The sequence below is a fragment of the Lynx rufus genome, unplaced genomic scaffold (assembly GCF_022079265.1).
Source record: "Lynx rufus isolate CCGP_SWC_20201006 ecotype Redwood Valley unplaced genomic scaffold, mLynRuf1.p SCAF_1, whole genome shotgun sequence".
NCBI lineage: Eukaryota > Metazoa > Chordata > Mammalia > Carnivora > Felidae > Lynx > Lynx rufus.
In genome coordinates, this window is record NW_025814823.1 from 116,682,272 (window position 1) to 116,705,874 (window position 23,603).

Genomic DNA, 23,603 nt, shown 5'->3' on the forward strand with positions numbered 1-23,603 from the left:
CTAGCACTTTGGTCTGGTGCTCATAGGGTCATCATTTATTTTCTGACTGGATGCCTAGCTGCCACTTCTTACCCTGAGCCCGAGACCTGTCCAAGAAAGCTAGAAGGCCACCTTAACCTTTTTGCCTTGCTTTTGGTCACTTTTAGCTTGATAGGGCAAGATCATTTGAGGAAGCCAGCTTTGTGCATGGCACCTAGAAGGATGAAATTGGGCCTTGTCTGCAGCAGCACCTAGAATGCCTAATATCAGACAGTGAAGGACATCCTTGTCTCATGGTTGAAGCAGCAGTCTCAGTTAAGGGTCACAGAAACCTGGCTCAGATAAAGATATCTAGAGGGTCATTAAATTTAACACCTGGCGTTTGGGGGTGTGTGGCTGGCTCAGTCCATAGAGCATGCGACTCTTGATGTCAGAGTCATGAGTTCAAGTGCCATGTTGGGCATAGAGCTTAATTTAAAAAAAAAAAGACCTGGGAGTTGACTCAGTTTAAAATTCATTTCTGGGGGTGCCTGGGTGGCTCAGTCGGTCGAGCATCTGACTTCAGCTCAGGTCATGATCTCACAGTTCGTGAGTTTGAGCACCACGACAGGATCATTGCTGTCACCATGGAGCCTGCTCGTCCATCATTTGCATTCTCTCAAAAATAAAAAACGTTAAAAAAAAATAGTTTCTGGCTCTTTCCATGGCAGCAGAGCTCTTGTAATCATAGTCAATGTTCCTAAAACCTGCCAGACTTTCTGCAAGAAGTATGGCAAGCACCAACCCCACAGAGTGTACACAGTACAAGAAAGGCAAAGATTCTCTGTAAGCCCAGGGAAAGCAGCATTATGACAGGAAGCAGAGTGGTTATGGTAGGCACACTAAACTGATTTTCTAGCAAAAGCATAAGATTACAAAGACGATTGTGCCGAGGGTTGAATGTATTCAGCCCAATAGCAGATCTAAGAAAATGCTGGCTATTGGGGTGCCTGGGTGGCTCGGTCGGTTGGGGTTCGACTTCGGCTCAGGTCATGATCTCATGGACCGTGAGTTCGAGCCCTGCGTCAGGCTCTGTGCTGACAGCTCGGAGCCTGGAACCTGTTTCAGATTCTGTGTCTCCCTCTCTCTCTGCCCCTCCCCTGTTCATGCTCTGCCTCTCTCTGTCTCAAAAATAAATAAATGTTAAAAAAGAAAAAAATAAAAAAAAAAAGAAATCAAAGTGATCTTTAAAAAAAAAAAAAGAAAGAAAATGCTGGCTATTAAGAAATGCAAGCATTTTGAACTGGGAGGAAATAAGAGAAAGGGGCAAATGATCCAGTTCTAAGGTTTATATTTGGTTATATTATGAAGACAATAACATCTTGAGGTTATGTTAAATAATGAAAATCAGTTTCTGCAGAGGAGCCTGGCTGGCTGACTTGGTCAGTAGAACATGTAACTCTTGAACTAAAGGTGTGAGTTCAAGCCCCAAGCTGGCTGTAGAGCTTACTTTAGAAAAAGTTTTTGGGCGTGCCTGGGTGGCTCAGTCGGTTAAGGGTGGGTCTTTGGCTCAGGTCATGATCTGATCTGTGGGTCATGATCTCACGGGGTTTGTGCCCCCATCGGGCTCTGTGCTGACAGCTGGGAGCCTGGAGCCTGCTTTGAGTTCTGTGTTGCTCTCTCTCTGCCCTTCCCCCCTGCTCACACTCTTTCTCGAAATAAACATTAAAAAAATATTTAAAAAATTAAAATCAGTTTCTGCAAATATCACCAAGACTTGTGGACATGACCGAGGTCCTCTGGTTGTCCACATGGTGAGTGACAAGGACCCCCAACACCACATGGCAACTTTTCCATTCACACAGGACATTGAGCTTCTCTGAGGTCCCTCACCTCACTCACCTCTTATTAAGGGCTTTGGGCATCGGCATATGTCTTAGAAGGCTTAGCATTACAGTTATGTGAGAAACTTATCTTCAACCACAGAAGCTGTGCTCTTTATGTTCCCCAGCAGAGAGTGCTCCCATCTTTATGGAGCCTTTGGTAACCAGAATGTTCAGAACGTCAACTGTTGTGCCCATTTTCCTCTTCAGCAACTCCTTGGCAGCTCTGAGCACTGTTGGTCTGGCCCACTGAGAGTATGCAGCCAAACTGTAGGAACCGGCAGGACGCTGTTCCTTTGGCCCGGAAGATGTGGAGCACGGAACGCAGCAGCTTAAGCGTGCGCTTGAGGTGCTTGCTGTCCAAGACTCCGCGTATCAAATTCTCGCGGTGTGGGGCTTTCGCTGCTGCCGGACTAACCTGGAGGCCGTCCATGGGCTTCACGAAGCCTCGAACTGCTGGCGTCCCCTTCTGCTATCTCGAGGGCGGCAAATCATCCTTTATAGTTGCGGGAGGGAGTACCCTACCTGTCAGCATCGATCAGGATGAGGGGAAAGGACTTAAAGGCAGTTCCCAACTTTAGGTGATTTGACCAAGGAGAGCAATGACGGTTGTGCCGTCTACCTGGCCAAAAAAAGGGTCACGGCAACACGGAGAACTACAACTTGAGGACCAGGTCCCCGGGATGCACTACACCTACGATACCTGCAGCCTGCCGGGACTTTACGCGTCTTAGCGCCACTTCCGGCCCCGCCCCAAAGGCGGAAGCGGAATCTGGGCCACTCCTCCAGGCGTGTGGAAGGGTTTTGGGCTTAACGGTGCACTCTTGAGCGGTCCGGATTCCTCTGGTGCATGGACCGCACGTGTGAGGAGAGGCCTATGGAGGATGAGAACGACGAGGAAGACCCCAACTCCACGGAAGCCCCAATCCGCATCCGGGACACTCCGGAAGACATCGTGCTGCAAGCTCCAGCCAGTGGGCTGGCGTTCCATCCGACCCGCAACTTTCTGGCGGCGGGGGACGTGGACGGGGACGTGTACGTGTAAGTGCTGGGCAGGGCTGGGGGCTGCCGGATCTGAAAGCTTCCCAGGAATAGAGGTGGGACGAGGAGAGAAAAGTTGCAGGGAGACAAGTTTTAGAAGACTGAAGTGGTCTTATTCGTTCAACAGCATTTGGTTTTAAACCAGTTAGTTACCTGACCCTGAAACAGGCTCAATGTGGTCCCCCCACTTTGCTTCTTGCCTGTTTTAATCTTTCAAAAACACAAAACCCACCACCTCTCTTTCTTGATTAAAACCCTTCAATAGTTTACCTTGTTTTTAGGATTAGGTCCAAACTCCTTAATCTGGCTTTTAAAGTCGTGACCACCTGGCCCTCGCTTACTTCCCCCTTTACTGTGTTTTATTCATCCTCTTATCTTTTAAATGTATCTGTTTATTAATCGTTATTGCAGGCACACACATAAAATGCTGGTTGCAGCTCATTAATGGGTCATGAGTGGAGTTTTAGGAACACTTTTCTGTATTCTGTAGTTCGTTTTGTTCTCCGTTATATCTCCTGCTTCTAGACAAGGGTAGGTGCTCAATACGTGTTTGATTTTGAACGAGAAGTAGGGTGGAAGCAGTGAAAAGCCACTGAAGGTTTTAGCCAGAAGAGTTGTGCTGTCAGATTTACTTAATGAATTTAAACCTAAGCCTCCTCATTAGCTTCAGTCACCTTGGGCAAATTAACTTCCATATTTTCGTCTTCAAAAATAGGAATAATAATAGAGGCTTACCTCTGAGATATTGCATGTTTGGCTCCAGACCATTGCAATAAAGTGAGTCATAGGAATTTTTGGGTTTCCCAGTGCGTGTAAGTTAAGTTTACACGACAGTGTAGTCTATTAAATGTGCATTAGCATTATGTCTAAAAAACAATATACATACCTTAATTAAAAAATATTTGATTGCTAAAAAATACTAACTATAATCTGAGTCATAATCACGATCACAGATCATTATAACAAATATCATGAAAAACTTTGGAATTTTGCAAGAATTACCAAAATGTGACACAGAGACACACAGTAAGCAAATGCTATTGAAAAGTGGCATGGATAGACATACATACCATAGAGTCGCTGCAGACCTTCAGTTTGTAAAAAATGCAGTATCTGTGAGGCACAATGAAAGGAGGTATGTCTGTACCTATGTTGCAGAGTGTCAGGTGTATATACTACAGCACCGGAGTTCAACAAATGTGGGTTCTGTTCTACTGCCTTTCATACTTCATGCCATACGCTTGGGAGTACCTCTGGACTTCCACCTTTACTCACACCCTCATTGCGTCAGGTTTTTCTCCTCTTCTCTGCTCCCAGCCACTGCCTTTTGGCAGGTTTCTGACTTCTCCCATGACCATTCCAAACTGGTTCCTTTTCCCATAGGACTAAATTAATAATCCTGCTTGGCCTATGGTCTCAAGTCTAGTCTAACTCATTTTTCCGGATTCAGCCATTCCACTCCTGCCAGTGGAACCCACCTCATTCCTTGTCACTACCCTAGAAGAGACATTGATACGTGCCTCCAGTATCTGCCAGGTGAATTGCTTTACATGATCCAACTCATTTCGTAACCTTAGCTTTCCAGGGCTCTCATCTTTAAGGCACTGGGACAGAGCAAACAATAAGCAGATATAGTTCTGCTCATCTGAAACTCACTGGCAAGCACTTAGTCATTGGTCCTTTTTGAAGATCTGCTCTGAGGTAGGCACTGGTAATACACTGTGGACAAGTATTTGCCTCAAAGCTGAGCTTTCAGTCTTGTGTTTCTCTGCTCCACCTCCATTTTGATCCTACCTCCTTTTCATCATGTGGCCATGTGGCCACAGTGTCCTGTAATCAGTTGTTACCTGGGGTACAAGACCCCTGTCTTGTTGATTTTTACATTTCCAGCTCCTGGGGCTCTTCTGACTTCAGTAAATATCTCATGCTCTCCATAGTGGTCCAGATCTATTATTTCCTGAAGCTGGGGCTTTGCTTTGTAATGATGTTGGGGTCAGCTTACAAAATCCTGAGCAAATACACTTTGAATTAACGTATATTGAATTAAAGACAGAACATTTGAAGCTCACTGAAAGCGGAAAAATGGGATGGTGAGCTCTTTGGGTTTGGTGGTGTGCAAGTGTGAGTTCCTAGGTATGTTGGAAGGTTGAGTAGTCTTTATGTTCCATGCTGCCAAGATCTGGGGTCATTCAATCTTCTCCCCCCTCCCCCCCCCCCCCAGCTTTTCCTACTCCTGCCAAGAGGGAGAAACCAAGGAGCTCTGGTCTTCAGGTCACCACCTCAAATCCTGTCGAGCCGTGGTCTTCTCTGAAGATGGGCAGAGTGAGTATTGGGGAAGGCAGCCAGGGATACGGTGGCAAGGGATCAGTGAGCAGCACCATGACCTGGGCACCTTTTCCCCCAGAACTTGTTACTGTCTCCAAGGACAAAGCCATCCACGTTCTAGATGTGGAGCAGGGACGACTGGAAAGACGCATATCCAAGGCTCATGGGTAAGGGGAGCTAATTGTGTGTTGAGGTCAAGGGTAAGGTGGTTAAGTCCCTACTGGAACAAAAATGGCTCAAGAAGCTCCGTACCTCTAGTGCCCCCATCAACAGTCTCCTGCTGGTAGATGAGCATGTCCTGGCCACTGGGGATGACACAGGTGGCATCCGGCTCTGGGACCAGCGGAAGGAGGGCCCCTTAATGGATATGCGGCAGCACGAGGAGTATATTGCCGACATGACTCTGGACCCAGCTAAGAAGCTGCTGCTGACAGCCAGGTACAGCCTCAGAGCTGCTTCCCCTTCCCTGTTAAATGTCTCCCTCGCTGGGAGCTTTGGCCAAGCCTGCTGCTCTGCTCTCTCTACAGTGGGGATGGCTGCCTTGGTGTCTTCAACATCAGGCGACGCCGGTTTGAACTGCTCTCAGAGCCTCAGTCTGGAGACCTGACCTCAGTCACCCTCATGAAAGTACAGATGGGTATGAGGGTTTGGGATTATGCTAGCAATCGGGTCTGAAGGAGTGCCACAGACATGTTTTTCTCCATTTCCCTACAGTATGGAAAGAAGGTGGCCTGTGGCTCCAGTGAAGGTACTATATATCTCTTCAACTGGAACGGCTTTGGGGCCACAAGTGATCGGTTTGCCCTAAGAGCTGAGTCTATTGACTGCATGGTTCCAGTCACGGAGAGCCTGCTGTGCACTGGCTCCACTGATGGAATCATCAGGTGAGAGAAACTGGAGAGTCCTAAGATCACATGAGGGTCAGACCCAACCAGCCAGGACCCAACACTCTTTTCTCTCTGCCCAGGGCTGTCAATATCCTTCCAAACCGAGTGGTGGGCACTGTGGGCCAGCATGCTGGAGAGCCTGTGGAGAAGCTGGCCCTTTCTCACTGTGGCTGCTTCCTGGCCAGCAGTGGCCATGACCAGCGCCTTAAGTTTTGGAACATGGCCGAGCTGCGGACTGTGGTAGTAGATGACTACCGCCAGCGGAAGAAAAAGGGAGGGCCCCTCCGGGCCCTAAGCAGTAAGGCTTGGAGCACAGATGACTTCTTTGCAGGACTGAGGGAGGAAGAAGACTCCACAGCTCAGAAGGAAGGGGAGGAGAGTGAGGATGAAAGTGATTGAGGGGATGAGGTCAATCTCAAGATGGGTCCTCCCTGGGGAAGTCTTGCTTCCTGGGCTGGATACCAGAGAGGCTATTTATTTATAATACTCTTGTGCAGTGCACAAGATGCATAGCTAGAGATGCAGGACCGAGGGCGCTCGTGACAAAGCACTTGCCCTGTAGCGGCTACTCACTCTACCAGTGTAAGAGAAGCCCGCAGCTGGGGCAAGACAGCACGGACACAGGTGTACACCAACCAGGGGTTTAATATAAATACAACCAGCATAGAAAAACCCAACATCACACACCAGAATGTAAAGTACTGGGGACATAAAGCAGATTTCTGAACCTTTGGCTCAGCCAGCCCCCAAATAAAATCAACAAAAATGACAAATCAACAAAATAAGAAGTGAGATTCATATTAAGCTGTGGGAGGAGGAGGGAGGTTTGTGTATGTATCACACAGAACGGCCAAGGAATACCAAAGGGCCAAGGTTAGTCCCTGGGCTGGGAGGGGCATGGCAAGGTCCCTCACCACAACTTAGCCAAACCAGAGCTGTCCCAGGTGTACTGGGGCCCTGCCCCAAAGGGGAGACTGTGTCAGAGGTAGGGCAGAGCCCATGTCCCTCCCCCTTTGAAATCTGATGGTGGCTGCCCAGGCCTGCTGGGCTGGGGACTGACACAGGCTCTGTCAACTCTGGGCTGCCTGTGAAGAGGACATGGTCACTGCTTAACCACGGTACCTGCCTCAGCCCCACCAGTCGGTGTAAGACTGGCTCTAGAGGCACTCAGTGCCTCTAGCAACCTTGCAGACACAGCATCCTTAGCCATCTCATGCCCATTCTGCACATCTGGGGCCAGCACAACCCAGATGAGGCCACTGAAGGGCACTGGATGCCCAGGGATCACCACCTGGTACCAGAAGCGGTGCCAGCCAGCAGGGCCCATGCCCAAACACTTGGTGAGGAACACAGGGCTGCCCAGCTTCATCCGCTGGCACAACAGCTGCAGGGCACCCCGAGCCCCTTGGGACTCTAGCTTGTCCCTGGCCAGGGCCAACCGACTGCCCTCTGGCTGTAGGCACTGCAGGGAGGGGCCCACCAGCTGCTGGCGGAGTCGCTGCTTCAGATCTGGCTTGAGCCACTCCACGGCCACCTGCTCTCCACAGAGGCGTGATTGCCCTGCAGAAAAAAGGCAGAGACAAGGGCAGGTCGAACCCCTGGATCCTGAGCCCCGAAGCCCTATCAACACAAGCCTGTTTAATTTCTAGCCTTCCCATTTCCTGGTAGTGTAACCTTGAGCAACTTCTCCAGGCTTCATTGTGTTTCTTTGTAAAGGGGGTGTAGTAACTGCTATCTCCTAAATTTCCTTGTTGGAATGCTGGTTGATGCAGGCTTTGTCTACCTTATAACCATCATAATAGCTAACCTTTACTGCGAATACCTGCCAAGAATCAGGGAATGTGCTAAGTGCCACCTAATTCTCAAAACAGCCCGAGGAAGGAAGTTCTACAGTAGATAAAAGGTAGAGTCGGTAGGACTACCTTGGGCGAATCAATCTCAAAACTGTCTCTTTTCATATCTAAAGAGGAAGATCAGTCTGTGTGTGTCACTGGGATGCTGATTAAGTTACAAGATAATGCCTGGAAAGCTTTAAAGTTACCATAGATGGCAGCTGGTAGGTGGCACAAACGGAAATTTAAAAATCTCAGGTTAAATAGCATGAGGTCGAAAACTCAGGGATTCTTAACGCTACTATCTTGCTCTTTACCCTATATGCTGACGTGTAAAAGTGCACGGCATAATGTGTTTGGCCCCAGCCAGCGGCCCCCCCCCCCACCGCCTAGCTCCCATACCTTCCACTAGGGCTTTTTTGGCCATGGCGGCGGCGCGGTGCGAGTTGAACTTCAGCAGCGCAATTTGCGCGGGCGCGGGCCCAGGGCTGGGCATCAGCAGCGCCTCCTGCAGGCCGGGACCCAGGGGCTGCAGCGCGAGCAGCAACGCGCGGCGACTCAGCCCCGGAGGCAGCCCGTCCACACTCAGCTCGCACTTCTCAGTACTGCGGCACACGAGCAGCGGGCAGGAGGGCCGCAGCGGGTGGTTGTGCAGCGTGGCGATGGCGGCCTGGGCGCCGCGCCGCGAACTGTAGCGGGCGTAGGCGAAGCCACGGTTTAGGCCGCTGAAGGTCATCATCAGGCGGAACTCGTAGAGCCGGCCCACGCGCTGGAACAGTGGGATCAGCTGGTGCTCGTACACGTCTTGGGGCAGCCGCCCGATAAACACCTCTGAGCCGGCCGGCGGCGGGCTGCCCACCCAGCCTGGGGGAAGTGGGTGGGAAAGGGTCACCGTCATCCTACCGCATGGTTCCAGGTTCGAACCCAGGAACCCAGCGCGAGAGAGCCCATGTGCAAACATCTGTGAAATGGGCGCAACACTCGCACCCCGACTCGTAGGCATAACTAGGCGCCAGAACTAACAACGGGGCTAGCACAGAGTAGGTGCACCTTAAGACCGGCACCCTCCCTCGAGGGGGCGGACGGGCGGGGTGGGTGGAGAGCTACAGACAAGTTTTCTCAGCTTCTTGGGTGGAAGGGGTGCAACGGGTTAGAGGTTTCTGACTGCACAGCCCCGGGATAGAACACCCCCCCACCCCCCGCCCCCAAGAGGGTGCCAGCCGGGACCGTCAAGGATTTTGTAGGATGGGACTACCGTACCTGGGGGTGGCCCGCCATACTTCCTCTGCCCGTTCACCTGCACCAGGCGGATGCCCGTCTCCCTGACCCATGCCTCCAAAGCTGCCTTGTTTTCCGGATTCACCCTCTCACACCACAGCTGAAGGGGAAAGGGCTGGTTGGAATGGCGGATCACCGCGCCGCCGCCACCTCGCCTGTGGAGATGCAGCCCAAGGAGTCCCCACTCCCAGCGCTGGTGGCGCTTGTCGACCCCATCTCGCTAACCACCTTACCTCACATTCCCGCTTGGACTGCATGGCTATCCCGCCAGCTACTCTGTACTCGCTTTATAACCTCCTCCCCTCCGTCTGCCTCTGGAAGCTTCCCTACCCCTCCACCCCCCAAGCTCTCATTGGCTCTGAACACGGCCCCGCCTCCCAAGGGGGTGGGGGTATCCACTGCACGTGCGCTGCGGAAACCTCCTACCCGCAGGTGAAAGCTAGGAACCTTAGCGGGTGGATGTGCTCGCAGTCTCACCTCCTAGGGCATGGATGTGCGCTGGCTGGCGGCACCCTTCACCCTGGGGAAGAGCTCGTGGCGCCTAATATAAGTTCTTCTCCCCATTTTACACTGCTTAAGTGGTTGAAATGGGAGGCCCAGGCTCCCACAGGGAAAGGCAGGGCTAAGCAATAGTGACACAGGCAGGCTCCAGTGGTTGAGTCATTTTATTGGACCTTTGACGGTTGGCTGTGGAGAGCATTCCCTCCATTTGGTTAGATTCCTGCAGGGGAGACCTTAGGATGGGTCCCTGTAGTGCAGACTGGACTAAACCCCCAGGACCTCCTATGAAAAATGGTGTAATACCTGACCATTTTGGCGTGTGATTACCAATAAAATAATGATAATAAAAAGTCTGTGTTCTGACCATTGTTCAGGTCTTCCTGCTGGAACAGAAATGTGCAAAGCTGCTGATGTACATAGGCAGAGTTCTGTCTTAGCTTCAAATAGTGCCAGTCCCACTTTCTCCTGATAGTGTGCTCAACTCAGCAGATGCAAAGGGCCGGGCTTGTTCTCCTTTTGATTTCTTCCACAAGGTCTTCTCTTCGGACATCCACCTGGCCAGGATGAGGTAAAAAGGTGGTATGAGCATCTTTGACTCCACTACTCCTGAGGGCCCACTCCTTCCTCTGGCCATCAGGCTTGGGTCAGCTGGATAAGGAAGGCAGGCAAACACCTCAGACAGACAGTGCTCCTTGGGGGGAGCCAGAGACATGGTATAGATGGAGATGGGATTCCTCCCCTACTATGACAACAGTTAACAGGTTAAGTCCATTCTGAGTTAGTACTAATGGGAATGCCAGGGTTTTGCTCAGGTCTTAAATGGGCATTGGTCTGCCAAAATGGCATACATTCCCTGTCCCTCAGCCTTCCTGCCCACCTACCTACCTCTTCCCTACTGGCCACCGAACGAAGCTTGATGACCCCATCCTTGAGCTCCTGCTCACCAATGATGGCCACCAGTGGGATGCCTGCCTCCTCACAGTACTGCAGCTGGTTCAGCAACTTTGGGTTCTTCTTGTAGAGCAGCTCTGCCTGCAGGGGACCAGGGCAGATGATGAGAGCCAGCTTCTATTGTCCTCAGGGACAACCTCCTTGGGGCCCAAGTGCTTAGCTCTACTCCCAAGAAGTCACTATGGATGAGCTTTTACTTAGTCTGTGCCCAGCACTCCCAAGTTTGTTGCCTCCCTGGGGCTTGCCTCCTCTACCTTGATCCCAGCATCCCAGAGCTCCGAAACAAGTTTTAGTCTTTCCTCCAGCAGCCTCTTCTGTGCGGATGCCACAAGCACCTGTGTTTCTGTGGTCCGTACTTTTTCCTCTAAAGCCTGGGGAAGGGGCAGATAAAAGTCACAGAGCTGGGCTACCCTTTACAGTACTTTCAAGAAGCAAACAGAACAGGCTGTTTATTGTTAGGATTCTGAGAGACCAGGCCCAACTCTGGGAGCTTCATTAACACAGGGGCCCAGTCTTCTCTAGCAATTGGGTATAAGGTAGTGTTTAGAAGATGTAGAAAGGAACTGACTGGCTTGTACATATGACTTGCCATAATAGATAATGTAGGGCAAGAGTAAAGGTAGTTTACATACAGTAACTTCAAACTTGTCTCCTTTTAGTACCTTAAGCATTCACAAGAACATTCACACAGAAGTAACACTGTGAGCTCACCTAGTTCTAATTCTCACTTACTATGTGCCCAGTCAAGAGACTGTCCCTCTTGTACTTTGGCCATAGGGCCCAACCCAGGGTGTGGGTGGTTGGGGGGAAAGGGAGAATGCTGCTGCTGTGCCTTGTCTTTTTCTTTTTCTTTTTTTTTAATGTTTATTTTTGAGACAGAGAGACCGAGTGTGAGCAGGGGAGGGTCAGAGAGGGGAGGGGAGACACAGAATCTGAAGTAGGGTCCAGGCTCTGAGCTGTCAGCACAGAGTCCGATGTGGGGCTCGAACTCATGAACTGCAAGATCATGACCTGAGCTGAAGTTGGATACTTAACCAACTGAGCCACCCAGGCACCCTGTGCCTTGTCTTTTTCTAGAAAACTATTTTCATAGTTCTTACAACACCAGATGACTACTGGAACAGTGATCTCAACTGGGAAACATGGGTGGTTTCCATTCCAGAGAAAAGGATGGGAGCAGTGGGAAGGTTACTGCCAGAGCATTCCCCAGGGGAATGCAACCAGCCAGTTAAGAGCAGCAGCAAAGGAGTGCTTGAGGCCCTGAGGGTCTTCCCTTGATTCTAGCGGCCAGAGAGTCAAGATAGCCACCTGGGGAATCCCAAGGTCTCAGACACATGCTTACCACTTGGAGACAGTATCAGAGTGGTTAGGAGTAAGACTTTGGAGTTATACTGCCTGGATTCAAACTGTGACTCTGCTGCTTAAAAGTTTCACAACCTTGGGCAAATTATGATCTATAATGCTTTAGTTTCCTTGCCTAGAAAATGTAAATAATAAAAATAGCTACTCTCAGAGGGCTGTGTAAGAATTTTACTAGATAATGCACAAAAAGCACCAAGCACAGTACCTAGCAGAGTAGTAAAATATTAACTGTTCTGTATTCTGAAGAAGATCTGGATCTTTGGATATACCAGACATGACTCCTGACAGCCCTGAGGGAAGTAGGGACCCAGAGCAAAGAATTCTGTGAAGAAAGAATGATCAGAGATCCATAAAACTGGCCTCTAGTGGGGTGGGAATGTGTGAAGGACAGCAACCACCTTTTCTCCAGCTCTTTGCAAAGATGCTCCTTGCCCAAAACAGTACTACTTGCCCCCTTCAAGATCAAAGAAGATAGCTCATGTGCCACCAACTGCCCAGACTGCTTCTACCCTCCCCCAGGACTTACCTCTAGCCTCTGCTCCACAATGGAGAAGATCCGCTCCACCCCAATGCTGAGCCCCACACATGGCACCTTGCGTCCTTTAGGGTCAAACATGCCTACCAGCCCATCATAGCGTCCTCCAGCAGCCACACTGCCCACACCCAGGGGCTCTTCCCCTGGCCGGACTGGGGTCTGTAGCAGCACCGCCTCATAGATCACCCCAGTATAGTAGTCTAGCCCTCGAGCAAGGCTCAGGTCGAAGGAGATCTGTGGGGACAAGATCATGGTCAATACCAGATGAGAATCAACTATCTGAAACCCCAGAGCTCAGCTAAGGTGTCCACCCCCAACCTGACTCACCTTGTCAGCAATGCCAAACAGGGTCAAATATTCAAACAACAGTTTTAGGTCTTCCAGGCCCTCCAAGGCCTGTTTGTTTTGGGACAGTTTAGGATCCTGGAGTAGCTGTTCCACCAGGGATACCCCACCTGGGGAGATATATTTGTAAGCCAACTGACTGACAAGAGGAAAAAAGTAAAGGATTTACCTTTTTGCCTGACCTACACAAGTATGTGTGCGTATACACACACACAGACACAGACACACACACACACGCACACACACAGAAGATTTTAAGCCAGATAGATGGCTTTTGAAGAGGCAGGGTTTGTGCCTCACCATGCTGCTGGACGTAGTCCCCAATGTGGTCAGCTACCTCGGGTGTGAGGCCCTTCTCTCCCACCATCTCATTCTTTACTTCCTCCCAGGATACCTAGGCAGACAGAAACCAGTAAGGGACCCTTAAGTACCTTATCCACTGCAGAGCAAGTGTGGGCCATTCTGAGGGGGCATTTCTGGAGCAGAAGTTGCCTTTCAACCTAGATTCTGGGGCTAATCTTCTAAGGAGCATAGAGGCAGACCCCCCTCTCTCCTGATCTTGTTTTACATTTCTCAGAGCAGGGTGGGATCTGAGAAAAGAGGAGTGAAGTGTTTGGGTCATTACCTTGTCCAGCTTGTCCACTGAGGAGCAGATGGTACGGAACTTGCTATCAGGAACACCACAGATGGCAAACATCCCATCTAGGATGCGCCGATCATTCACCTGCAGGGACCCAAGGCATAGTGAGGAGACAATCTCTTTACGTGACATGAGCCTCAATAGTCTCGGTCACTTGGGCTACTGGTCTCTCTGCACAAGAATCTTCTCCTGTGAGAGGCTAAGCCCAATTCTGCCTTCCCAGACCCATTCAATTCTTACCTTGACCAGGAAGTCACCTATCTGAAGTGAACTCAGGATCTCACACATGATCTTCAGGCACTCTGCATCAGGGATCATGGGATCAAATTGTCCAGCAATGTCAAAGTCCTGCAGGGAGAAAGTAGCTACAGGTCCCCAGGGGTTTAACCTTCTTTTAAAAATTTTTTTTAATGTTTGTTTATTTTTGAGAGAGAGAGAGAGAGAGCATGAGCAGGGGAGGGGCAGAGAGAGAGGGAGACACAAAATCTGAAGCAGGCTCCAGGCTCTAAGCTATCAGCATAGAACCCAATGCAGCATTCCAACTCATGAACTGTGAGATCAGACCTGAGCTGAAGTCAGATGCTCAACTGACTGAGCCACTCAGGTGTCCCAGGGATTTAACCTTCTTAAGTGATGGTTTGGAGGGGGGACTCCTGGGGGCTCTGCTCTCTCTTTATGAAGGCCTGTTTGCACTCATGCACAGACCACTTTCTTCATTATCTGTGTGATCAGCAGCCCAGAGGAAACTCCCAGCATTCTTGAGTCTCTTACTGGTTTGGATTCCTTTTCGTCTACATTCCTTAATTATCTCACTCACTCACTTTGACTTATTTCCTCCTAACACCGTGGAGGCAAATATATGGCCTTAATCCTTAGTCATTTTCTCTATTTATTCTGAAGCTTTGCCACCACCCTGGATGATCTGGATGATACGTCAAATCGTTTCCTCATCCTTTGCTGTGATTTGATCACTTTGGTTTAATATAAAGAGTACTGGACCGAAAGTTCTACTCCAGACTTTGGCTTTCTTATCCCTATGATCTCTTCATCCTGCTGAGTCTCAAGTTTACTCCTATGTAGAATGGGGAGAATAATTCCTACTCTCTAAATGAAAATATTAAAGAAATCTAAAGGTTAGCATTAGCTGGAACTTCCAGTTTGTTCAGTACACCATGAGTAGTCAGTAGATTCTACTAAGTTGAGGACTTAGTAGAGGGAGGACCAAGTTACCCATCATGCCCCACATACTCACACACTGGTAGAATTCCCGGTATCGGCCACGGGTCATGGCTGGGTTATCTCGCCGATATACTTTTGCTATGTGGTAGCGTTTAATGTTGGTCAGTTTATTCATTGCTAAATATCGAGCAAAAGGAACCTGATAACAGTTAAGGAGAAAGCCCCCTCCTCTCACAGTGTGGCAGTTGATTATCACCACCAACAGAAGCGGGGGTCTAATCTCTGTGTGAGTAAAACCACCCTCTGTAAGATAAAGTGCATTTCTGAAAGTCAAAAAGAATCAACCTTGTTACTACAAGGGGCAGCAGAAGTCTCAAAAAAGATTAAGGTTCCTTCCTCTTTGGTTAGTGTCTCCCTTGGGCTATGCTGAACATGGGAAGGTGCTGGGCAGATTGGCCAGAGAGTAGAAAGTCTCTGTGTAGGATTTCTGAGCAGATGATTCTCTGACATAGCTTGGAGATAAAGGAAACATTCTGTTGGTCAACTGAAGAGAACTTTGTCCACTAGACATGGCTGGGGAGAGATATTCTAGAGCCAAGGGATTAATCACTGAGTTGGAACTGGTTCCTGACATAACGTGGAGGTCTCACTCAGGATTCACAAGACTTTTAAGGCTATGTTCTGTTTAGCCAAAGTCCCATTCCTGGTTTAAACAAGTAACTTCCCTGATCGCCACAAGCATCATATTTAATCCCATCTATGTCTAGCTATCCCCATACCTGAGGTTAGAAATTAGCCTCAGCCCAATGAGAACCAATTGATCCAAAGTACCAAGAGCCCAGGTTTAGAAAGATACAGTGAGGTCATAGCGAAGGGACAACAGCTCTCCACCTTGGTCCTTCAGGTCATAGATAAGCTTAGAGTCTTCTCCATACTTTCCAGTCAGTGTTTCCTGGAGAAAATATAAAGAAATGTGGTCATGATGATAAATCTAACAAATTTATTTTTAATTTTAATTTTTTTAGACAGTGTAAGCAGGGGAAAGCAGCAGAGAGAGAGAGAGAGAGAGAGAGAGACAGCATGAGTGCAATGGGGCTAAGAGAGGGACAGAGAATTCCAAGCAGGCTCTGTGTTGTTAGTTCAGAGCCCAACAAGGGGCTTGAACTCACGAACCACAAAATCATGACCTGAGCTGAGATAAAGAGTTGGATGCTCAACCAGCTGAGCCACCCAGGTGCCGAGATAGAGAAAGGGAGAGAGAGAGAATCTTTAGCAGGCTCCATGCTCAGCACAGAGCCCGACGTGGGGCTTGAACTCATCAATCTCAAGATCATGAACTGAACCAAAATCAAGAGTTGGACGCTCAACCTACTGAGCCACTCAGGTGCCACAAATATAATAATTTAAAAAGAAATATTAAAACAAAAACCCACCATCCTAACATGACCAATTTCAACTTGTCTGTGCTTCTGCTCTCTATCCCAATGCCTATGTATTTGATGTTAATTATAATCAAAAGGAAATATCAATTTCGTTTTCTGCTTATCACATTTCCATTTTGTGACAGAGCTGAAGGTTTTTTTTTTAAATGTTAATTTATTTTTGAGAGAGAGAGAGAGAGAGAGGGAAAGAGAAAGAGCATGAATGGCGGAGGGGCAGAGAGAGTGAGGGACAGAGGATCCCAAGCATGCTCAGCAATGACAGCAGTGATCCCGATGTGGGGCTCAAACCCATGAACTGTGAAATCATGACCTGAGCCAAAGACAGACACTCAACCGACTGAGCCACACAGGCACCCCTGAAGTATTATTTTTAAAAGCTGCATAATACTTCAGTGAGAAGCAGCTCTGTATTTCCTTCCTTTCTAGTGTTCTACTGTTAATTGTTTAGGTTATTCCAATTAAAAAAAAGTTCCCTAACATTTCAATAAATATAGTTCAGTATATAGTGTTTTCTTTTGAATATATAGTTTTTTGAGGCTTAACTTCTAAGAGCGGGTTATTAGATCAACACACTTAAATGTTTTTATGATGCCTGAGGTTTGAGCAATGTCAAAAGACAAAACTGAAGTAGTTCTTGCCATGTGATGCTTTCAGTAAGGTGATAACATATTTCACCTACCAGAATGGCAAAGTTTTAAAAGCCTGAAAATTCCCAGTGTATAGAAACAGAAACACTCATATAGTGATTGGTGTTATGGGCTGAACTGTGTCCTCTTCAAAGTTCATATATTGAAATCCTATCCCCCAGTAACCTCAGAATGTGTCTCTACTTGGAGATAGGGTCTTTGAAGAGGTAGTTAAGCTAAAATGATGTCATTAGGGTAGGCCCTAATCCAATATAACTAATGTCTTTATAAAAAATAGGAAAATTGGACACAGAAGATGATGTGACAACACTGGGAAAAAGACACCATCTACAAGTCAAGGAGGGAGGTCTAAAACAGGCCCTTCCCTCCTCACCCTGAGAAAGAACCAACCCTGCTGATATCTTATCTTGGACTTCTAGACTCCTGACATTAAATTTGTTAAGTAACCCAGTCTATGGCACTTTATTGTGGGAGCCCTAGGAAATGAATACAATTGGTAAACATAAATGAGTACAACTTTTTGACACAGTAATTCCATTTCTACGAATTTGCCCTGCAGATGAATGCCCACCAGTACCAGATATTGTTCTAAGCACTGAATACACATCAGTGAACTAGTCAAAGGTCATCTGTGCCCTCATGGATCTTCCATACTAATGAGAAGAGATGGACAGTACACTAATGCAAAGTAACCAACGAACAGATACTTTCAGTTAGTGATAGCTGTTCTAATGGAAATAAAACAGGTCCTGTGATAGACAAGGGCTACTTTAGACAAGATAGTTGGAGAGGACCATTTGAAAAATGGCATTTGAGTTTATATCTGAAATTAAAATCTTTCATCTCTAATCTGAAATTAAAATCCAAGAGTTAGGGGAAAGGGAGTTCAGGAAGAGAGAAGAAAAAGTACAAGGGCCCTGAGATAGAAACATATTTAGAATGTTGCAGGAATAGAAAGAAGACCAGAGTAGCATAGTAGCCAAGGGGAAGAACAGCAAGGGAAGAGATGGAAAAGGTAGGCAAATGGCCAGATCATGTAGGGCCTCGTAAACAGGAACAGACTTTGGATTTTGTGATAAATATAATGGGAGTCACTGGGTTTTAACCAGGAAGCAATATGTTTTTTGTTGTTTTTTTTTTTAAGTTTATTTTTGAGAGAGAGAGAGAAAGAGAGAGAGAGAGAGAGAGAGAGAATGCACGTGAGGAGGAGGGACAGAGAGAGAGGGAAAGAATCCCAAATAGGCTCCGCACTGTCAGCATGGAGTCTGACTCAGGGCTCGAACTCACAAACCGCAAGATCATGACCTGAGCCAAAACCACGTGTCAGTTGCTTAACCAACTAAGCCATGCAGGCACCCTGCAATGTTTTTTTTTAATAGTAAAGAACTAGAAACATTCTCAGGGTACATTAACAGGAAACTAGTTGCATATTTATACTTTATATGTATGGTCTGTGTGTATTTCAAAACATCCCAAGTAGACGTACCAGAAAATTCACTGTAAATAGGATCATAACAAATTCCACTAAAGAGAAGGGCTCTCTTTTGTAAGCCACCAGCCATTTACCAAGGTAAATAAAAGCAGGGCCTCTCCTTCAAGACCAAGCCTGTCTCCTTTCTCACTGGAGAAAATATTGGTCTTTGTCCACAACAGGAGAGACACCCTTTGGGCCCTCACTGTCTCTTTATCTTCTTAGTTGTTTGTATATCCACTCTTCCACCACACAATTTCTCCTCACCCATCCCTCACCTTCAGTTCAAACACAGGTGTATCAATTACTTCTGCACCATGACGCTTGAAGCAGCTGATGATTACATCGAACACCTTCTCCCGAATGGCCATCTGCCGGGGACTGTAGTCTCTTGTACCCTTGGGAATTGAAATCAGCCACAGAATCAGGGATGGGATTTAAAAACAGAGAACATTAAGGCTTAGAAATATAAAAGCATGACCTCAATGATAACGAAGGCAAACAATGTCCCAAACTTAGATTTTCCTACAGGCTACTGAGTTCTAAAGCAAGCACAAACAATTCCCTATTAATTATCACATCCATTTGCTATCACCCCTCTAAATTCCATCCCCTTTTTAGCTTGGTTCTACTTTCTAGAACGCTATTTTCTGAGAAGTTTTCCTAAAACCTTTTTATGTGATACCAGAACATTTCCTTGCCTAATAGAAAATACCTACCTGATGACATGTATATAACCAAATGAAACTGGCTTAGCTAGTTAAATTCCAAACTTTATAAGTAATGTTTTCCCCCAACATAACTTAAAAAAAAAATCTAATAAGTATTATTTCTTCTCTAATTTGTTTCTAATAGCCCTTGATATAGGTGGGGCAAAATTATGGTTGAATTACAGGATATTGAGAAGTTAAATCATTACAGCAGTTCTGTGGTGGTCAGGACTAGGATGTCGTTCTTTCAGGTCACAGCTTCTATTCTGGGCATCTATACTCTATTCTCAAGTCTTTGGTCTTAGGACCTCTTTAAACTCTTACCATTTCTTAAGGACCCCAAAGTGAATTATACCTATCAACATTTATTATATTAGAAATTAAAACTATGAGGGGCGCCTGGGGGGTTCAGTCGGTTAAGCATCTGATTTCGGCTCAGGTCATGATCTCACAGTTCATGAGTTTGAGCCCCGCGTCCAGCTCTGTGCTGACAGCTTGAAGCTGGAGACTACTTCATATTGTCTGTCTTCTTTCTCTCTGCCCCTCTGCTGCTCACGCTCTGTCTCTCGCAAAAAATAAACGTTAACAAAAAATTGAAAAAAAAGAAATTTGAGGAAAATGTAACTACTTTCCAAAACAAAACAAAACAAAACAAAACAAAAATTGGTGAAAAGTGTGATGCTGATTCACATTTTTGCAAGTCTTTAATGTCTGGCTCCACAGAAGACAGCTGTATTCTCATACACACTTTATGCATTTAATTTTGTTGTGATATGTTGTTCTGGTTGCGTAAAGAAAACCTAGCCTTACAAAGATCTGTGACTGTAAAAGAAAGAATATTTTAATAAACTTTTCAGCTAACTGTAGATATTTTTCTTAAACTATACCAAAATCCAACAAATGGTGGTTTCTTAAAGACTGGTTGCAATGTGGATTCTGAAACTTCATTGATTACTTTTCATACTATTACATTAAAATCCATTATTTATATATAGTACCCAGAATTTATAGTGACAGAAAGTAGAACAGTGGTTACCTGGGGCTAGAGGAATGGTAGAGTGGAGAGTTACTGCTTACTGGGTACAGAATGTCAGTATGGGATGATGAAAAGATTCTGGGGAAGAATGGTGGTGATAGTTGCACAACAATGTGAACCTACCTAATGCCACTGAACTGTACACTTAAAAATGGTTAAAATGGCAAATTTTGTGTTACATATATTTTACCATAATTTAAAAAATACCTATTGCTCCATGTTGTACTTTAAAAAAATTTTTTTAACATTTATTAATTTTTGAGAGACACATAGACAAAGCATGAGTGGGGGAGGGGCAGAGTGAGAGGGAGAAACAAAATCCTCAAGAGGCTCCAGGCTCTGAGCTGTCAGCACAGAGCCCGATGCGGGGCTTAAATCCACGAACCGCGAGATCTTGACCTGAGCCGAAGTTGGATGCTTAACCGACTAAGCCACCCAGGTGCCCCAGCTCCATGTTGTACTTTAAATGGAGCTTTTACCCATGCATGATTTTATAACATCATACATTGGTCATGAGGAAAATACTGGTTCATTGATAAATTATACAGATCTTCCAAATATTTACACACTGCATTATACAATATCAGAAAACACATTTGTTAATAGCAACACAGATCTCGAGAGGAAAGTCTTTACTGTATTGGGAAGCTGTCTAGTTCATGGTGGAAGATACAAGTTTCCTAAAACCCTTTCACTTGAGTGCTTGAATTTTATCACCAGCAGAAATATGGTCAGATATCTTCCTTGAGGTGACAAAGCTCACTTCATTCATTTTCATGAAAATGTCTGCCAAATACCCAAATCTTAAAAATAAAAGTTTGTCTTTCGGTTTTTCTCTCAAATAAAAAAGGTGTTATGTGAAAAAAGTACCTAGTCCAGCTTAAAACTCATACAAGGGTGTGTTTTTCCTACCTTAGAATGCAGAAGTGCTCTATGTATACTTCCCATTTCATGACGCAGAATACAAAAAAAGAGTGTACTCAAGGGTTGATATTCAATAAAATGAGTAACTTCTCAGTTAAGTTCAGCTCAGGTCATGATCTTGTGGTTCATGAGTTCAAACCCCACAATGGGCTCCATGCTGACAGCTCAGAGCCTGGAGCCTGCTTCAGATTCTGTGTCTCCCTCTCTCTCTGCACCTCCCCTGCCCTTGTTCTGTCTCTCTCTGTCTCAAAAATAAACATTAAAAAAAATTTTTTTAAATAATTTTGACCACAAAAACCTCTTGAAAGAGTCCTGTCCCCATAATACTGAATTTTCTATTAATATAAATCACACTTCAGTGTGTTTCAACAAAGTGGATATTAACTCTCCAATATAGTCTCACTTTCTTTTAAAAGAGTATAGACATTTTCAAACACATATTATAGAGAATAGTATAATAGACCACCATGTATCTATTACCCAGCTTCAATAACCATCAGCATCTGTTAATTTTATCTAAGCCCCAATATTTTTTTTTTCTGGAGTATTTTAAAGTAAATCCAGACATCATACCAGTTTGTCCATAAATACTTCAGTATGATTCTGTAATGTACACGGTTAAAAAAAAAAAGAAGCCAAAACACTACGTTTATTAAATCAAAGAAACAAACTGCAACCCTTTAATATTATCTAATACTCCAGCTATGTTTAATTTTCTCCAATTGCCTCAAGAATATTTTTTTATGATTGGCTTGTTCTAATGAGATTCTAAATGAAGCCCATGCATTGTGTTTGTTGTCTCTTGTCTGCTTAATCTACAAAAGTTTCCTTTCCTTTTTTAAAGAAGTGTCATTTCTTCGTTGAGGAAATTGAATCACTTGTCCTAAAGAACTTTTCATATTCTAGATTTTATTAACAATATATTCAACGTGTCACTTAACATATTCCTCCATCTCCCTTATTTCTGGTAAACTGGTAGTTAGGTCAGAAGACCTGATTAGATTCAGGTTCAATTTTTCTTGGCAAGAATACTTTATAGGTGGTGCTGTGTACTTCTTATTGCATTACATCAGGAGCAACATAATATCTGGCTGTCCTACTTTTAGCGATGTTAAGACTGATTGTTAGATTTAAGTGAGGCCAGCCTGAATGATCACAAATTCCGCATTAATCTTCACCAAATAGTTTGAATAACTATTGATTAACACTGCTCTGTGATTTTACATTGTCTCTTTAACCGCTGAAATGAGTTGTGTGTGGAAAGGAATAGCTCAGTGAATTTAGGAGCCTAAAGAATTAACCTTAAAAGGTGACATCTCAACACAAGGAAGACCCCTCTCCTTTGGAATCCAATTTCACATATGTTTATTAAATATCTATTCAGTTCCAGACACCTAGTCTCAGCCTTTCAGAGTAAATAAACCATAGTAAATAATTGTGCTTACAGAACTTACAAAGAGTGTGGCCTCTGAACTGAAATCCTTGAGGCTGGGCTAGTAATCCGCAACCTCATTCCATTCCACTGTACTTTCCCGCTGTATTTGGTTCTACTCATACGGGTCTTTTTCTAGTTCCTGGAAACTACTAGGGTTCTTTTCTCCTTCAGGATTTCCATACTCCTCTAGCTACCTCCCATTTATGTGTTATGTCAGTTAGTATATCACTTCTTCAGGGATGCTTTTTCAGACTCTAGTTCTCTCTTATTTTTCTCAGAGAATTCTTGTTATTTCTTTATGTCATTTATCACAATTTAAAATTACATATTCAAGAGTGGGATTATTTGTCCTAAGTCTGTTTCCTTCAGTAGAATGTAAGCTCCATGAGGACAGGCTGTATTGTTCACCATGGTATACTCTCACTACTTCCTACAATGCTTGGCACATAGTAGGCACTCAACGAATATTTGCTGAATGAAAGGCGTAGCAGTAGCTGGCATACTCCCCTAGGCAACCAGCTGGCCTAGTTTCTGCCATCCCTTTGCTATCCCAGAATGACTCAGGCTCCAATTCAGCCCACCACCCAGAGCAACTGTTCAGGGAAACAAGCACATCCACCATTGGGAGGGGAATTAAGGGCCCTCCCAGAGACTTTGAAAAGAAATTATATTTACCTTGGGGGTCTTGAGCACAAACTTCTGTTTCCCTTCATCAGGGCCCAGCTGTGCCTTCAGTTTTAGTAGTTTTGCCACTTCCTCCTCAATCTGTGGGGGTAAAGCAGGGGCTGGTCTATCACTCTGACACTCCCTTCCCTCTTCAGCCATTCATTCAGTATCCCTCCCTCATCAGAATCTAGCTCTCCAGGCCCAGCTTTCCTTCCCTCTTCCTACCCCGGCCACCTCCCCAACCAGGCCCTGCTTCTCTCCACCAGTCCGGTCTCTTTTCCCACATCTTTTTCCTCTGTGCAGACCACCCAGCTCTATGTCCTCCCTGGCCCTAATGTGGCTTCTCCCCACCACCTGGGTCGCACCTGCTCAGCGCTGGCCTTCTGCTGCTTGAGGCCCCGCACGCGCTCTCCCTGAAGTCGCACTAGCTCCTCCAGTGCTGCACGTTCTGCCATACTTACGCCAACTAGCGCTGACTGCTGTCTAGATCGTCTGGGCTTTCCGCAGCCTCAACACGGATAACTTCCGGCTATCGAGTCACTGGCCCACACGCCT

The 23,603-nt window shown here is 46.2% G+C and overlaps 3 protein-coding genes across 5 annotated transcripts; 1 reads left to right on the plus strand and 2 right to left on the minus strand.

Moving 5' to 3' along the window:
• Positions 1-2,602: 2,602 nt before the first annotated feature.
• On the plus strand, positions 2,603-10,055 carry WDR55 (WD repeat domain 55). The gene is made up of 7 exons (XM_047085921.1): positions 2,603-2,882; positions 5,104-5,204; positions 5,287-5,374; positions 5,466-5,645; positions 5,735-5,834; positions 5,922-6,091; positions 6,175-10,055. The coding sequence occupies exons 1-7, from the start codon at positions 2,692-2,694 to the stop codon at positions 6,491-6,493; spliced, it is 1,149 nt and encodes a 382-aa protein (XP_046941877.1). The 5' UTR covers positions 2,603-2,691; the 3' UTR covers positions 6,494-10,055.
• On the minus strand, positions 6,722-10,158 carry DND1 (DND microRNA-mediated repression inhibitor 1). 2 transcript variants are annotated; one of them, XM_047085950.1, is made up of 4 exons: positions 10,070-10,158; positions 9,187-9,304; positions 8,329-8,790; positions 6,722-7,654 (listed from the first exon to the last, which is right to left on the minus strand). In XM_047085950.1, exons 1-4 carry the CDS (start codon positions 10,070-10,072, stop codon positions 7,197-7,199), a joined length of 1,041 nt encoding a protein of 346 aa, XP_046941906.1. In that variant the 5' UTR covers positions 10,073-10,158; the 3' UTR covers positions 6,722-7,196. The 2 variants fall into 2 exon arrangements, with proteins under 2 accessions (XP_046941906.1, XP_046941897.1); XM_047085941.1 differs by lacking the exons at positions 9,187-9,304; positions 10,070-10,158 and having other exon boundaries at positions 8,329-8,929.
• HARS1 (histidyl-tRNA synthetase 1) lies at positions 9,852-23,538 on the minus strand. 2 transcript variants are annotated; one of them, XM_047085825.1, is made up of 13 exons: positions 23,414-23,538; positions 23,058-23,147; positions 18,556-18,675; positions 15,574-15,669; positions 14,791-14,916; positions 13,779-13,886; positions 13,524-13,622; positions 13,199-13,292; positions 12,881-13,008; positions 12,545-12,787; positions 10,911-11,027; positions 10,650-10,737; positions 9,852-10,259 (listed from the first exon to the last, which is right to left on the minus strand). In XM_047085825.1, the coding sequence occupies exons 1-13, from the start codon at positions 23,501-23,503 to the stop codon at positions 10,183-10,185; spliced, it is 1,476 nt and encodes a 491-aa protein (XP_046941781.1). In that variant the 5' UTR covers positions 23,504-23,538; the 3' UTR covers positions 9,852-10,182. The 2 variants fall into 2 exon arrangements, with proteins under 2 accessions (XP_046941781.1, XP_046941773.1); XM_047085817.1 differs by having other exon boundaries at positions 10,591-10,737.
• Positions 23,539-23,603: the final 65 nt, after the last annotated feature.

Excerpts from the sequence above, each read along its gene's own strand:
- WDR55 (XM_047085921.1), top strand. The coding sequence starts at position 2,692 with ATGGACCGCACGTGTGAGGAGAGGCCTATGGAGGATGAGAACGACGAG. Across the intron at positions 5,835-5,921 it reads CCTCAGTCACCCTCATGAAA|TATGGAAAGAAGGTGGCCTG; the intron begins GTACAGATGGGT and ends ATTTCCCTACAG. Across the intron at positions 6,092-6,174 it reads TCCACTGATGGAATCATCAG|GGCTGTCAATATCCTTCCAA; the intron begins GTGAGAGAAACT and ends CTCTCTGCCCAG.
- DND1 (XM_047085941.1), bottom strand. The coding sequence starts at position 8,929 with ATGCCTACGAGTCGGGGTGCGAGTGTTGCGCCCATTTCACAGATGTTT. Across the intron at positions 7,655-8,328 it reads CAAAAAAGCCCTAGTGGAAG|GGCAATCACGCCTCTGTGGA; the intron begins GTATGGGAGCTA and ends TTTTTTCTGCAG.
- HARS1 (XM_047085817.1), bottom strand. The coding sequence starts at position 23,503 with ATGGCAGAACGTGCAGCACTGGAGGAGCTAGTGCGACTTCAGGGAGAG. Across the intron at positions 13,293-13,523 it reads CAGTGGACAAGCTGGACAAG|GTATCCTGGGAGGAAGTAAA; the intron begins GTAATGACCCAA and ends CTGTCTGCCTAG. Across the intron at positions 13,009-13,198 it reads GGACTACGTCCAGCAGCATG|GTGGGGTATCCCTGGTGGAA; the intron begins GTGAGGCACAAA and ends ATATCTCCCCAG.